The sequence below is a fragment of the Lagenorhynchus albirostris genome, chromosome 14 (genome assembly GCF_949774975.1).
Source record: "Lagenorhynchus albirostris chromosome 14, mLagAlb1.1, whole genome shotgun sequence".
Taxonomy (NCBI): Eukaryota; Metazoa; Chordata; class Mammalia; order Artiodactyla; family Delphinidae; genus Lagenorhynchus; species Lagenorhynchus albirostris.
Window position 1 is genome coordinate 49,008,019 of NC_083108.1, and position 14,365 is coordinate 49,022,383.

The following is a 14,365-nucleotide window of genomic DNA, read 5'->3' on the forward strand; positions in this document are numbered from 1 at the left end:
AATGAGAACCTGCTGTATAAAAAAAAAAATAAAATTCAAAAATTCAACAAAAAAAAGCCAGTTAAATATTAACAGGATTTCTGCGTCCTAAAAAAAAAAAGAGAGAGAGATTTGCTGTAAAGAAAGCAAAGCTTGAAAGCTGGATTAGGAAAGAAAATACCACTTGTGAGCTCATTTTAATTAAGAGATCATACGTCCACTGGAACTCAACCAACAGCATTTATCATAGTCTAAGTGGTCCTAACTGTCGCTTCTTCAGATACCGTACAGCTGCCATCTTGGATTGGGTCTGCTTCCTTGTATCAGAGCAGAACATTATAATATCACAGTTCAGTCGATGGAACAAGGCCCAGGAATGACAGGAAAAAGTGAAATCCAAGCAGCTTTTAGTCCAGAAGCCCAGCCCCTCTCACACTCAGCACTTCATTGATAAACCATCCCTCTACCCGGCTTCGGTAACTGGCAGACAATGAAGGGACCGTAACACAGCTTACACCAAAATCTTTGTCTAAAGGCAGCTCCTATAAACAGCGGGGTAATAGCATGATTCATCCATGAGCTCATTCCTGAATCTGTCTCTGTGTGGAAATATGCTTGGTGTGAGGAAAGAAACACAATTTGTGAATGTGCAATTTTCCACAACGAAAAGAGATGTCTTTTGGGAAAATGCGTGGGGAGGAAGGGGGGGGGGGTGGGCTGGGAGCCAGGCAGGCAGCATTTAGGCTTAGAGGCCCTCTCTAAAAATAGAAGAAGCTGTTCTCTGTGTCACCAAATAATCAACTCAGGAAATGGACCCAAGAGGATGACCTCATCTGAAATGCCCCAATGCCAAAAAGCTAAGGACATAAACACCATGTGGAAGCTGCTATTTAAAACACTGAGATACCTTGTGCTCCACTGGGACGCCATTTTCTTCATCACATGGTCTCTGATACATTTATAATAAAACTAACCCAGTGACTTTCAATCAGGTGTGGTTATCTGAATGGGTCTGTACCCACACACGGCTCAGAAACTGTTTTTTGCTGAAATCACTAGCTTGGTTATTTTACATAGCCTCGAATCACAGGTTAACTGGGTTCATTCCTAATTCCTTTTGTTTGGATCCGTACATACAGAAATGCTTACTGATGTCCATATGTTTCAGGAAATAAGAACGTGTGGGCACCCACGTCACTCCCGTTATGCACAGTCCTGGGGCTGGTCCTCAATACAATGCCTGCATCCCCCCCTCAGCAGTGGGTTGTTATCCGAAAGCTTATGAGTCGGTCCTCTGGAACTCAGAATGCACTTCCCACTGACACGATGTTATGAATGGCCATTAGCCCACACAATGCCCTTTTGGCCTACAATGTAACTGCACTAGCCCAAGAGTACCATCAAGAGCTGTGGTTGCAGGAGTAGCAGGTCAGAGGGAGTAAGAGGGCGAAGAAATAAGAGAAAGTTGGGCTTGTCTCGTGGTTTCCCGGTTTGGGGCTGACCCTCCATAACATTTTAAAAGAGGTCAAGTTTGCCTTATTTCCACCTCCCTCTCTGAGCCTCCTTTTCCTTCTCAGGATCCTTCCTTCCAAGCTGTTCCTATTTTTTCACAATTTCCTCTCACGCTCTCTACTTCTGAACTCATAGATTCCTTTACAGCTCCCAGATTTTCCACTCCTGGTCCCATGGTGATGGCGCGGCAGCCCAGAGGATGATGGGGTGAGGGCCGAGAGCCGGAGAAGGCTCAGTGGTCTTAGAGGTGTGGATGAGCTGTTGATCAAGTGGGGTTTGCCTACTTAGGAAAGTCGAGCATCTTGCTTGCAATTCATTTCGTAAGTGGAGGGTCGCCAAGCCAAACCACAAATCCACGCTAGAAAAGAGAAGGCAATGACTAATGTGGATAAAAGGCAACGAGGCTCAGACAGGCCTTGGCAACTGGTTGAGAGAAGAGGAGCTGGTTTAAGGCTGGGACTCTTCCCAGAAAATGGCATAATTTACAAGCTTAATCTGAGAAGAGTGTTTACAGCTATGGAAGGTTTGATGTTTCAGTTATAGTGAAAAAGGCAGGCAACATCTGTTCCTCTTCTCAGCAACCAGCTTCTAATCGCTTGTTTTGAAAGGTGGGGTTTGGCAGGGCCTCTTAGCACTAGCAAGAAAGATCAAAACAAAACAATCATCTTGTCATATTCCCTATAAGCCCATGCACTAGGGGGGTAAAAAAAAGACTGGAAGGAAATAGACCAACATGTTAATGATGCCTTTGAGGTGAGGCTCAGTAATTTTTAGTCTTCCTCTTATTTTTATGTACTTTCCAGATTTTTAAAAATAAGCATGTACCATTGAGGAAAACAACGCAAAGACCAAGTAAAAAGCAGAGCTGCAGATGAATCCCTTTTGTTTGTAGAAACACTCACTGGCTACCTCACCATGAACAGGATTGAGATTTGCCATGTCACCTAGAAAGACTGATCAAGTGGCTCTGTGACCAGACAAACATGTGACCAAAGTTAACATTTAATGAGTATCTACTAACAGGCTGGCAGGGTGATCAGAGTGTTCATACCTAATTTTCTAGTTAATGTTCTCAGAATTCTGAGGTTGACATTATAGCCGATTTTATAGGTAAGTAAGCCTGGGACCAGAAAGGTTAGTTAATTTGCTGGGACCAGGGATCCTGTCCGAGCCAGCTCTCTCCCATGCCGATGGCTCCCTGGCTTCAGGGATGGATAAGGACTGTGGTTGCACTGATGGGGCCATGAGGGACAGAGTGGACATGAGTGGGCTTCTCATCCCCACTCCCGCTTTTCTGGAATAACTCTGATGTTAGGGGTTTTATTGACTGGTGTTCTGTGTAAACCTGTGTTAGAAGAACGGTTTTTTTTCAGCGAAAAAAGAAAAAGTCTGCAAACCACAGGACTAGACAGTCTCCAAGTTCCTTCTAGCTCTAAAAGTCTATCTTCGGAGCTAAAGAGTGCCCCCTGTCCGTGAGCTCACATGAACGGGCGTTAGCCGGCAAATGGTCCGTGCCGGATGTCCTTTAATGAATTAGCTGGGAGACACCCCGAGGAGAAGTTGCGATGCCCTTACGTCCAGGAAGGACTTCCATGCCCGCGGAAGTGGCTTCTGCTCATCGAGGTCAGCCAGTAGGCCTGCTGTTTTGAAAGGCAATCCATCCCTGGTAATGATTCGTGGGACTGTGGGCTCAAGTGCTGGTTATCTGACAGGAGTGAGCACAGCCTGTAGCTCGTCTTCAATCTAAGCATGCCAGTACATCCCGTCATCTTCCCAACGCGTGCACCTGAGCACAGATGGCCACACTGGGCCACAGAAAGGGCAGGGCAGCGAGGACCAGGTTGTGCACGTGCATGCGCGTGGGTGGTGGTGAGAAGGACCAAGGCAGAGGCTTCGGTTCATCCCCCAGACGTGGAGAGGGGCTCCAGTGATGGGATGAAGGTCCCCCTGCCCAGCACTGACCTGGGAAAACGGCCCTCTAACGCTACGCTAGATTCAATCCAAAGCGTGTCCCTTGCCATAAGCGAAAGCAGGAAACGTGAAAGGAAAATCACGTGTTGCTCTGCTCAAAGTGGGGCTGTTACTTACACTGTGATCACATGATGCCGGTTCTGAGACGTTCCGGCGACCTGAGTTGACTGAGGGCCGGGTAAGCCAGCCGCTGAAAGCCAGGGAACTCCGAGGTTGGCAGAGACCGTAGAAGCCAGGCATGACCTCAGCAAAAGGCCTCGGCGCTCTGGGGTTTAACATGCAGGGTGCAGCATCTGTGAGCGACTCTGAAGGAGCACCGCGTGCCTGGCTGGTGGTGCCGTCCAGGCTGTGAGGCGGACGTGGGAGAGACACCTGGCGGGGCAGGTAGGGCTGGGGGACCTTGATGGGGCTCGGCACCTGCACGCGGGTGCAGCTGGAAGCCCTCTGTTGTCGTCACCGGGCTTAGCAACTTTCACTGCGGGTGTGACAGTGACTCGCAGGGAAGCAGGGTTCTGAGGTCCATGTCAGAGCATCCTTGTTAGCACCGTCCAGGCCCTTCCTTCTGACTGTCCAGCACCACGTCTATGGAGATGCCGCAGGGACGAGGTACCAGGCTGAGGGCTCCTGGGAAACAGCCCTTGCTCCTGCTGATGCAGAGGTTGTGGCCGTCATTTGCCGGGGCAGTGATGTATCTTCATAAAACTAGCCACTTTTAATAGCCTGGGGACAGTCCTCAGAAACACCACGTCTACTTGTTCATTCAACAAGCATCACAGGAAGGAGTACTGTGCACTGAGCACTGTGGAGACGGCTGTTGGACTAAGACAGAGTCACGCCCCCAGGGGGGTGAGGACAAGCTACAAAGAGGTTAAATACCTGTGTGAGCGCTATGACAGGCCTAAGCAAAGGCCCCACAGAACATGAGTGGACTCCTGCGGGGCCTGGGAGGGGGGCGGTAGGACCTGGGGGGGGTGCCTGAGCAAGCGGCCTGGAGGAGAGGTCCGGGTTTGGTCCCGGCTGGAGGGCTGCAGGTTGGTGGTGCTGCTTGTGGCTGAGCTCAGAGTCCTGGGGTTTAGTCATCCGTGGAGTCCGATTAGAACGTGTCTCCTTTCAGGGAAGCATGGTGCGGGTCCCATGCTCTGAGGACCCTTCCTACGGATCCTCGCCTCCCGGAGGTCTCCCTCCCAGGGCTGATGCTGGGTTGGAGTCCCTTGGTGGCCTCCCCAGGTCCAGTTCGGGGGCAGGTGGATTCTGCAGGGAGTCACAGTGGCGGAGGCCAAGGCTGGCTCACAAGTCCCAGGAAGGCTGAAAACTGCATTTCCCATACCCCCGCGGGTGACCCCGGTTCTGGCATGGGAACACTCAGTGAAGCCGGGAGACAGAAGTGAGTAACACACGGGGAGATCAGGGCGTCCATCGGGCATCAGGTGGAGGCGTCAACAGCAGCGTTTCCACAGGAGGAGCCCCGGACTGGGCTGCATGTTTGTCCTGGCTGCACGGCCTCCCACTGGGTTGTTCCTGGGCGTCTATACTGGTTTCTCTGTCATTCCTGGACATTCTGTGAATCATCCTAACTCCACTCCCTCCCACCCCAACCGTCAGCGATGATCCTGCTGTCTGAGTGTACCCGACCCTGCGCTCTGCCCCTCCATGCCCATCACCGCCCCTGTGGGTTCAGGCAACAGGCACGACTCTGAAATCCTAAAGTGAAAGAGCGGGGACAATGGATAGTGATTAGAAGCATCTTATTTCATCTAATGGAAGACTTCCTGAAGTGCTGTGCGTGAGCAAACTCTGTAGATCCAATGCTCTTTGAAGAAATAAAATAAGAAACTGTATCAAGAAAGAAAACAGGGCTTCCCTGGCGGCGCAGTAGTTGAGAGTCCGCCTGCCGATGCAGGGGACACGGGTTCGTGCCCCGGTCCGGGAGGATCCCACGTGCCGCGGAGCGGCTGGGCCCGTGAGCCATGGCCGCTGAGCCTGCGCGTCCGGAGCCTGTGCTCCGCAACGGGAGGGGCCACAACAGTGAGAGGCCCGCGTACCGCAAAAAAAAAAAAAAAAAAAAAAAAGAAACAAAGCTCTTAATCGTCAAAAGCCCTGTCATCAAGCCTTTTGTAAAGTGAAGACATATCTGGTGCCGCGAATAATAATCCTCTAATGTAACTGTTCGGCACAGTTTCTCAAAGAGAAGCCTTTTCTATGCATAGTATGAAGACAGTAGAAGACCCCTACCTGTCCCGGAACTGCTTCCTGGTGGGCCTGTGGGGTGACCTGGGCGTGGCTGGGAAGGTCTGGGGAGACGTGAGCCAGCAGCCCATCAAGGTCGCGAGCCAGTGACGCCCACACACGGCCCGGGTGTCTGCATGGTGTCGACACCTGGAGAACGTGCCTACCCTCCCTGCCCCGCACCCCACCATATGCCTTCCTGTTCTACAGCTGACAAATACCCACGTGGGAGAATTACACAGATGACTTTCCACCCAAGACTCCACCCAGAGATGCCTGGGGTTTGCGCAGGAGGTGCCCAGGCTGCAGTGTAAATGGGCACCCTCCAAAGCCACCACCCGGCACCATGGCCACCGGGTCCCCAGGAGGGGGTCTTCCTGCGGCGCATGACAGAGCTCCGCGTCACCCAGTGCACATCTGTCAGCCAGTGAAGCCCGCGAGTCACTGGTCCTGAGCCAGCAAGCCCAGCCCCAAAGCAGTGATGTTGCAGGGAATCCACTGGGCATTAGCGCTTTCGGGATGGCCTCTGGGGGGGTCAGCTGGCCCCAAAGCAGCGCCTGCAGCCAGCCTGCCTGCCCTACCTCCTCCCTCTGCTACTGCAGCCGTGCTTCCCTCTGCCCCAGACTCTGCACCTGTAAAATGATAACTGGAGAATCTGCCTTCTGAGGTTGTTCTCAGAACAGTGCCTGGAACACTGGAAGCATTATTTACCTTTCAGCTTATGTTATTACCTGCATTTGTTATGTTCACGCAATATTTGACTACACAATCAGCTAATCCTAAGGAAATACGCTCTTTTCTCCGATAGCTGTACCTGTAAATCAGGGCAGGGAAGAACAGTTTGGAGACTGCTGTAGTTGGTAAGCAATCAGAGGGGTCTGCTTCAAGCAGAAGCTCTGGAAATCACTTTGTGAATAAGCCTATCGTCAGCTTTGTATAAATCTGGTAGCATGCAAAATGACCCCAAACCTTTCACACTGTTCTCAACTCTGGGTTGTGTTAGTACCTATCCTTTTAGCCCATACCAGAATAGAAATGTACCAAATAAGACTGCAGAACGTCACTAGATCTGTACATTTAAAAACCTGCACAGAGAATAATTATTCAGATGTGAGGTCTAAAAGCAGCTGATGGTTGGTGGATGGGGAACGTGAACAGTACGTTTCATTCATAAACTCCTTGTTCAGCCAGACTTACAGCTTCCACGTTGGCAAAGCAGACGAGGATGCGAACACAGAGGCAAGCATTCTGAGCTGGCAGGATCTTTGGAGAGTGTAGTCAAACCTCCCCATTGGACAGCGAGGCAACTGAGACCCCAGGGAAGGCTTGGTGGTGGGTCTGTGACAGTGACGTCCCAGGACCAGGCCTCTCAGCACAGCTCCCTTCTTTCTGTCCCCACTCCTTCACCCTCCCCTCACTACACAGGCCTGAACCCTGCAGTGTCCTCAGCAATGGGATTACAGCTGGAATGGCGCCTTATGGAATTCTCTCAACAGGTCAGGCATTATAGAGACCCTGCCCGGAAGTTCATGAGCCAGAGTGGCCTCGAACATCCTTGGGAGTCAATGCTGAGGCTGGAATATCCTTCCCACCTCTCTGACACCTCACACTTGCAATCTAGCTGAAGCGTCACCTTCTGTGGGGGGCACTCCCTGATCCCTCTGTCTGAATTCACCCAACTCTTCCCTCTGTGCTCCAGCTGTACATTGCGCAGGACTCAACTGTTTGCTCTTTGGCTTGACGGTTAGTTTGTTTACCCGCTTGTTTCTGTCTCCTACCATTAGACGGTGAGCTCTATGGGAAAAGAGGCATTTTCTTGTTCACCACTGTATCCCTGGATACTGCCTAGAACACAGTAGGTTCAACAGAGTTCGTGCGGTGAATGAACGAAGTCTGCTGTGCAGTGTTAGCACCTGAATGTCTACATGGAAGGCGGGCAGGGATGGCAATGTACTTGGAGGTGTAGGTGGGGCTGAAGAGACTTTACAGAGCAAACATCTGGCTTTTACTGAAGATTGTAGATTTATTGTAAACGTGGATGTTGATAAAGATTTGGGGGCAAAGCACTCTCTAGCGCCTCTTTGGGGCTCCCCAGTTGTCTTGGTCTGGCAGTTCACATGTCTGGTTTCCTTGTTCAATAATAAGCTCCTGGAGAACAGGTCTTACTCACCCCTGCACCCTCCCAGCCTCCAGGAGGGCCTCACACTCACTAGGGGCAGAAGAAATGACCAAATGCATGAATGCAAGAATGAATGGATGGATGGTAAAACCTCTCCTAACACTGTCCTGTCCGCTTTGGTCACCTGATGTTGGGAGCCAAAATAAGTATTCAGTTCAGTTTAAAGCCAAGTACAAAGCTTTGGGGTCAGGGTGGCGGGGAGGGTGAACCAAGATATGAGGGCAGGACTTGGGAAGCTCCAGCACAGCACAAGAAGCCAGAAAACAAAACCGGAAAGAGATAAGGCCATCCTGATAGATGCTTTCCATGTAAGGGAGGTTCAAGTACACAGTGGATGAACTTTTGAGTTTCCTGTTTTTAAAACTTGCTTACGGTGAAGTTGGAACTGTACATTGTCCCCTTCAGCGGGGGGTTTGTGCTTATCTGGAATAATCCGCCACATGTGGCCTAGTCCCCATGCGTGTGTAAGGACAACGGAAACACGGGAGCTGGAAACCACAGTGTCAGCAGGCCAGGGTGGCCGGAGTCCTGAGCTCTGGCGCTGCCGGGTTTGCTGTCAGTGTGTGTCTCATCCCCCCGTGGCCCCAGAGGCCTGAGCTATGAGCACGGGCCACACCATGTCATCTCTAGAGCCCTTTCCAGCCCTGAAATTCTAAGACTCACGTCCTGGCCACAGAGAGAACTTCAGCATAAAAGCAAAGGAATTTTCCACAGTGGAAAGGCATTAGTTACTATGTACACAGACTATCTTACTTTAAAATATATATGGGTATAATTTACTAGGATAAATATTTTTTATTATTTGAACACAGCTGTTTCCCAATAATTAGTTTGAAAAACTCATAATTATGATGTGGCAGATATTCATAAATAGGATGTCTGCTCATTAAAAAAGTTTAAAAAGCAGAATGCTTTTCCTTTTACATTTTTAAAATTGAAGTATAGTTCATTTACAATATTGTGTTACCTTCAGGTATACAGCAAAGTGATTCAGTATATATATTATATATATATATATATATATATATATATATATATATATATATATATATTCTTTTCCCGATTCTTTTCCATTATAGGTTATTAGAAGACGTTGAACATAGTTCCCTGTGCTATACAGTAGGTCTTTGTTGTTTATCTATTTGATATGTAAGAAGAATGCTTCTTAACCCTGCCACTAATTTACAATATTTTGAATTCTGTTCAGAGTTTCTTTTGTGAGAACTTAAGGAGGATATGCTGCAGAAATAGGCATGCTCTTTTCTCTGTTAGGTATTATGAAGGACCCGATTATGTGTTTTGTTACAGAAAATTAACCCTTCTGCACCATGGTTTCCTCATCTACAAAATTTGAAGAATTAGCGTGTTTGAGTTTATTCATGTCTAGGATGTAAAAGGTTACGTCCTGTGATCCCACACCCTGGTTTTGCTTCTCTATCTGAGCCATCGGGCAGAATAGCTGACACATCCTATGATATATCCTCCTGAAACCCACGAGGGCTTCCCAGCTGTGGGGAGGAGACCTGGGCTCTGACAGGCCGCACTTCCCCGCATCCTGGCTGCCAGCTAGCACTTCCCTGAGGTGTTCAAAATGTGCAGGGCCACTTATTTCCACAAGGATGTCAAACAGAGATACTCTGGGTGATCTCTTCCCAGGTAATTTTACTTACAACGCATCCCTATGGGCTTTGCATAAAATGCAGTGATCTCCAAATTAACGGCACAGGTAGTAACCTTCCATCCTCGTTCTAGAGAGGACCAAGCACAGGCTCACAGAAGGTAAGTGATTTGCCCAAGTGAAAAACTGTTAAGTCTCTAAGTTCTCCACACGAAGCCCCGCATTTCTTTTGCCGTAAGAAATCCGGGTACCCCACCTGCCTCTGTGTGCCAGGCGCTGTGCTGCATCCCAGGCACCCAGCGAGCCTCAGTTAACTCCTGGGAGGCGGTTATCATAAAAGCCCCACTGCACAGACGGGTTTCTGTGAATACAGAGTTTGTCTCACCTGTTGGCCAGAGAGAGTCACGGGAAGCCCTAGGCTGGACAGACTCAGGTTCAAATTCCCGTTCTGACAAAATATATAAAGAACTCATACAATCCAACCACAAAAAGAAAAAACCTGATTAAAATGGGCAGAGGATATGAATAGACATTTTCCCAAAGACATACAGATGGCCAACAGGCACATGAAAACGTGCTCAACATCACTAATTACTAGGGAAATGCAAATCAAGGGCAAAATGAGATATCACCTCATACCTGTTAGAACAGCTATTATCAAAAATACAAGGAATAACAAATGTTGGAGAGGATTGGAGAAAAGAGAACCCTTGCCTTTTCCACTGTTGGTAGAAATGTAAACTGGTGCAGCCACCATGGAAAACTGTATGGAGGTTCCTAAAAATATTAAGAATAGAACTACCATATGACCCAGCAATTACACTTCTGGGTATTATCTGAAGAACATGAAAATATTAATTCAAAAAGATATATGCACTCCTATGTTCACTGCAGCATTACTTATAACAGCCAAGATATGGAAGCAACCTAAATGTCCAATGATGGACGAACGGATAAAGACGTGGCACCTATATGCGCGTACACGCACACACGAATACTATTCAGTCACAAAAAACCCTGTGATTTGTGACAACATGAACCTTGAAGTTATTATGCCAAGTGAAATAAGTCAGATGGAGAGAGACAAATATCATATGACTTCACTCATATGTGGAATCAAAACGAAACGAAACAAAACAAATGAACAAACAAAATAAAACAAAAACAAACTCATAGCTACAGAGATCAGACTAGTGGTTACCAGAGGAGGAGGTGGCTGGGGGGTGATGGAAATGGGTAAAGGGGGTGAAATGTATGGATGGTGACTAGACTCATGGGGGTGATCACTCAGATATTGAACTGTAATGCTGTACACCTGAAATTTATTTTTTAAAAATTCCCATTCTGGCCCAAAGTTGACGTTTGGGACGTTAAGTCTTGAGGATCAGTGGTTTTATCTATAAAATGGAGATAGGCACTGGGACACCATAGTGAGGTGACCCCAGGACTTGGAAATAAGATCATCTTTCAAGAATGAAACTAACACGAACACTTCAAAGATGAAAATATGGAGAAGCCAGATTGTGTTAAAGAAACAGAATGAGTCCTTGGATAGGAAGACTTGGCAGTCACCTGACTGAATACTCTTAGCCATTATTAAAGGTGGTTATTAATCATATGTGAAATTTTTATGTGTCTTCCCTCTTGGTTGTAAGTTCCAGGAGGGCAGGAACCAGATCCATCTTTCCCTACCTTTACCTCCAGGACCTAGTCACACAGTAAGCCCTCAATAAATGAATACATGGAACATAGCTAAGGACAGAATACGTTCATCAGAAAGGTGGGCACAGAAAGCCCGGAAAAATAAGGCTGGCGTCACAGTGTCCAGGCAGGTCCTCGCTGTGAGAAGATGTACTTGCAGACAGACTGATGATTCAGATCTCCTGGAAGTGCACTTACAGGCTAGTCACACTCAAACATTCTGAGCCCTGGGGCCATTACTTGTAATTAGATCAATGAACTGGCCTTCTGGGTCACACATAGGTCTGTGAGCTGGTACAAGCTACTGACCCAAGAAATAAGCCTGCTCTCAGGGGTGGCCAGACCCAGGACCACAGCAGGTTGAAAAGATAAAGAAAACCTTTCTTTTTTCCCCCTCTACTCAGTAGAGTAGAAGTCTCTTAAGGGCAGCCCGCTGGCCACACCCAGATGGTCCTACAAACCTCAGAGCTGCAGGATTTGCTGTTACATGTTTTAGAGCACCTACTTTGCAGGGTTGTCGTGAGAATGCAGATAATGAAGAGGACTGGCGCAAAGTAAGCGCTCAATAAACAGTAAGATTATTATCGCTTTTTAAGGCACACATCTAATAAATGACTGAGTCAGCATTCCATGAATAAAGATGCCCGATGTTCTGTCCCATGGAGCTTACAGTGTAGAGTAAAAATAAGGACCGTGGTGAGTTTAACAGGCTGAAAGTCTGACAGGTCTGCAGGGGGGAAGGGAAAGTCATGGTGAACGGGGACGACCAGGCAGAGCCCATGGAAGGTGGTGGGAGAGGAATAAATGGCAGTGTTCGGGTGTCATTGCTGCAATGACCAGAGGGCAATACCAGCATTTAGTTTGCAGAAACCAGAGCTGACATCTCACAATGCTTCCGGCATCCTACGCAGGGAACCATCCTGCCCTAAATACCAGCAGCTCCCTGACCACAAATAGCGGATGCGGTGACCAGGTGAGGGGGCAAAGGAGTCAGATTCAGATGGAGAAACAGCACCGAGTTCGGGGATGTGGAATGAGGAGGGGGGGCTTTGCCAGGTCAGAGCCTCACTTACTTCTTTTTAGAACAAAGAAGGGGCTTGTTGACCTACAGCAGTGTGCAGTCCTCCGGCCTGTGGCGAATCACACAGGTCTGTTCCTGATACCACGTTGCTTTGTGCGGCTTGCTGGTCAGTGTACAGCCGCAAGCCCACAACGCAAGGAGGCAGGATGGCCACGTGGTTTGTCTGATTCCTTTCCTGAGCTGCCTTTCTCCAAAAGTTGATGAGGCCCTGAGAGATGCGTGGGCCCCAGATTGCTCTTGCTTTACAGAATTGTACGAAGTGACAAAATGCACGTTTAGAAACAGCAGGCAAATGGTAAGGGCACACATGCGTGCGTACACACACACGCACACGCGCACACACACACCAATAACAGGGAAGCTTCCTGGCTGAAAAGAAAGTGGAACTTCTTTTTCTTTCAAGTTTACAAATACCAAATTTGCAGTGTCAAAGCAAAACAAGTTCTTTGAAATGGAAAGCGTGGTCACATTATACACATGGTGTCAGAAGTTTTCACCCAGAGAACCACAAAGCAAGCGTGCATATACATACCCAACTTGGGCACTGTCGCGGTACGGCAGCACTGAAAATATACTACAGAAGGATCTTCTGCCACTGATAAGGACTATTCTAAAAAAAAAAAAAGAACAAATAACAAACACACTAAATGCAAAGCCTCAAATAAATTTAAAAAATCTATAGCAATTAAGCATTCACAGAATTCACAGCAGTATTTGCACCCTCCCGCCACCTCCTCTGACAGATGGTATTCTGCTCCCCTTGCAAAATGCAACCTCAGCGCAGCACAATTACCCGGCCTCTCCTCATCCGAATTTTAACACGGTGAGACTGGCGAGGGTCTCCAAGGAGCACATGTGAATCCATTCTCTGGTGAGAGAGGCTGGCTGTGGGCCGCATGTATTATACAAGACGGAGCAGACGGAGCTATGGGTCCGGGGTGCCCAATGCTGGGTGAACCGTCATGCCACATTTAAACCATCAATTTCTACTTTGCAGTAAACAATGCAAGAGCAATAGTGCCAGAAACCATGAGCAGGAAAGACACTCAGATGCCACTGTGATCATTAGGGCTTTTCATATGCTGGCAGCGTGTTAGGTTCTGAGAATAAACCGAGGGGAAAATTACATAATCAGTCTTAGCCTCCATTCCTGCCATAAAGATACTACTGGAAACAGTTCTCCATGACGCTCTTATGCAATCAAAGGCACTTAAGAAAACGTTAAAAAAAAACCTCTCAAAAGTACTTATCTTGGCATCTGAGAATAACTTGCCAAAGAGAACTGCTGATGAAAAATTGGAGAAAAAGTGGAGGAGATTAAAAACCAAGATCCTTTAGCACCACAGTAACACACATCCGATATGGAGCTGACTGACTTTTGTCATCTTTTCCCTCAATAATTATAAAAATAAAACCAGGGGGAAAAAGCAGTAGTACTAACAGCATCAAGGTTTGGGTATTCTGACCTTGTGTTAAAACTATGATATTAAATTGCTTACATGCTCAGGATTAAGTCAGCTTCTCTGGCAGGCAAACCAGGCCCTTTGTTTTCTGGCTCTTCCTGTCTCTCTGGTCTCAACACACATGATATTTGCCTCTGCATTTTATCACTCATCCATGCTAAAGTACTTGCAGTACCCCACCTTTAAAAAATTTTTTTCATAAGGTCCCTGGTGGGGACTTTTCTTTTTGGCTGTGTGGCATGCATGCAGGATCCTAGTTCCCCGACTAGGGATCGAACCCGTGCCCCCTGCAGTGGAAGCACGGAGTCTTAACCACTGGACAGCCAGGGAAGTCCCCACCCATACCTTAAAAAAAACCTGTTGTTTCATATCTCTGTCCTTTGCATGCTATTTCTTCTAACTGTTGTGTCTTACTAGGTATGCTGGATGAACTCCTATTTAATCTTCAAAACCCAGCTCACGAGTCACCTCCCCAGGAAGCATTTCCTCCCCTTTCACTGAGTTACTCATTCTCTTTAGGGTGCTGCCTCTACTCCTTATTTCCACTTCCAGGAGCACCCTGATCACAAAGTGCTGCTAAACATTTGCTGCTCTCTTCTAGAGGACGAGTTGAGGGTTTCGTACATGGAAGCCCC

The 14,365-nt window shown here is 47.9% G+C and overlaps 1 protein-coding gene across 1 annotated transcript in view; it reads right to left on the reverse strand.

The window, feature by feature from the left end:
- Window positions 1–14,365, reverse strand: part of CABLES1 (Cdk5 and Abl enzyme substrate 1) — a 107,427-nt gene that overhangs the window by 30,684 nt on the left and 62,378 nt on the right. Inside the window, exon 4 of the mRNA XM_060121777.1 lies at window positions 12,800–12,877. Coding sequence (XP_059977760.1) covers window positions 12,800–12,877 — 78 coding nt within the window. The remainder of the gene's footprint in view (window positions 1–12,799; window positions 12,878–14,365) is intronic.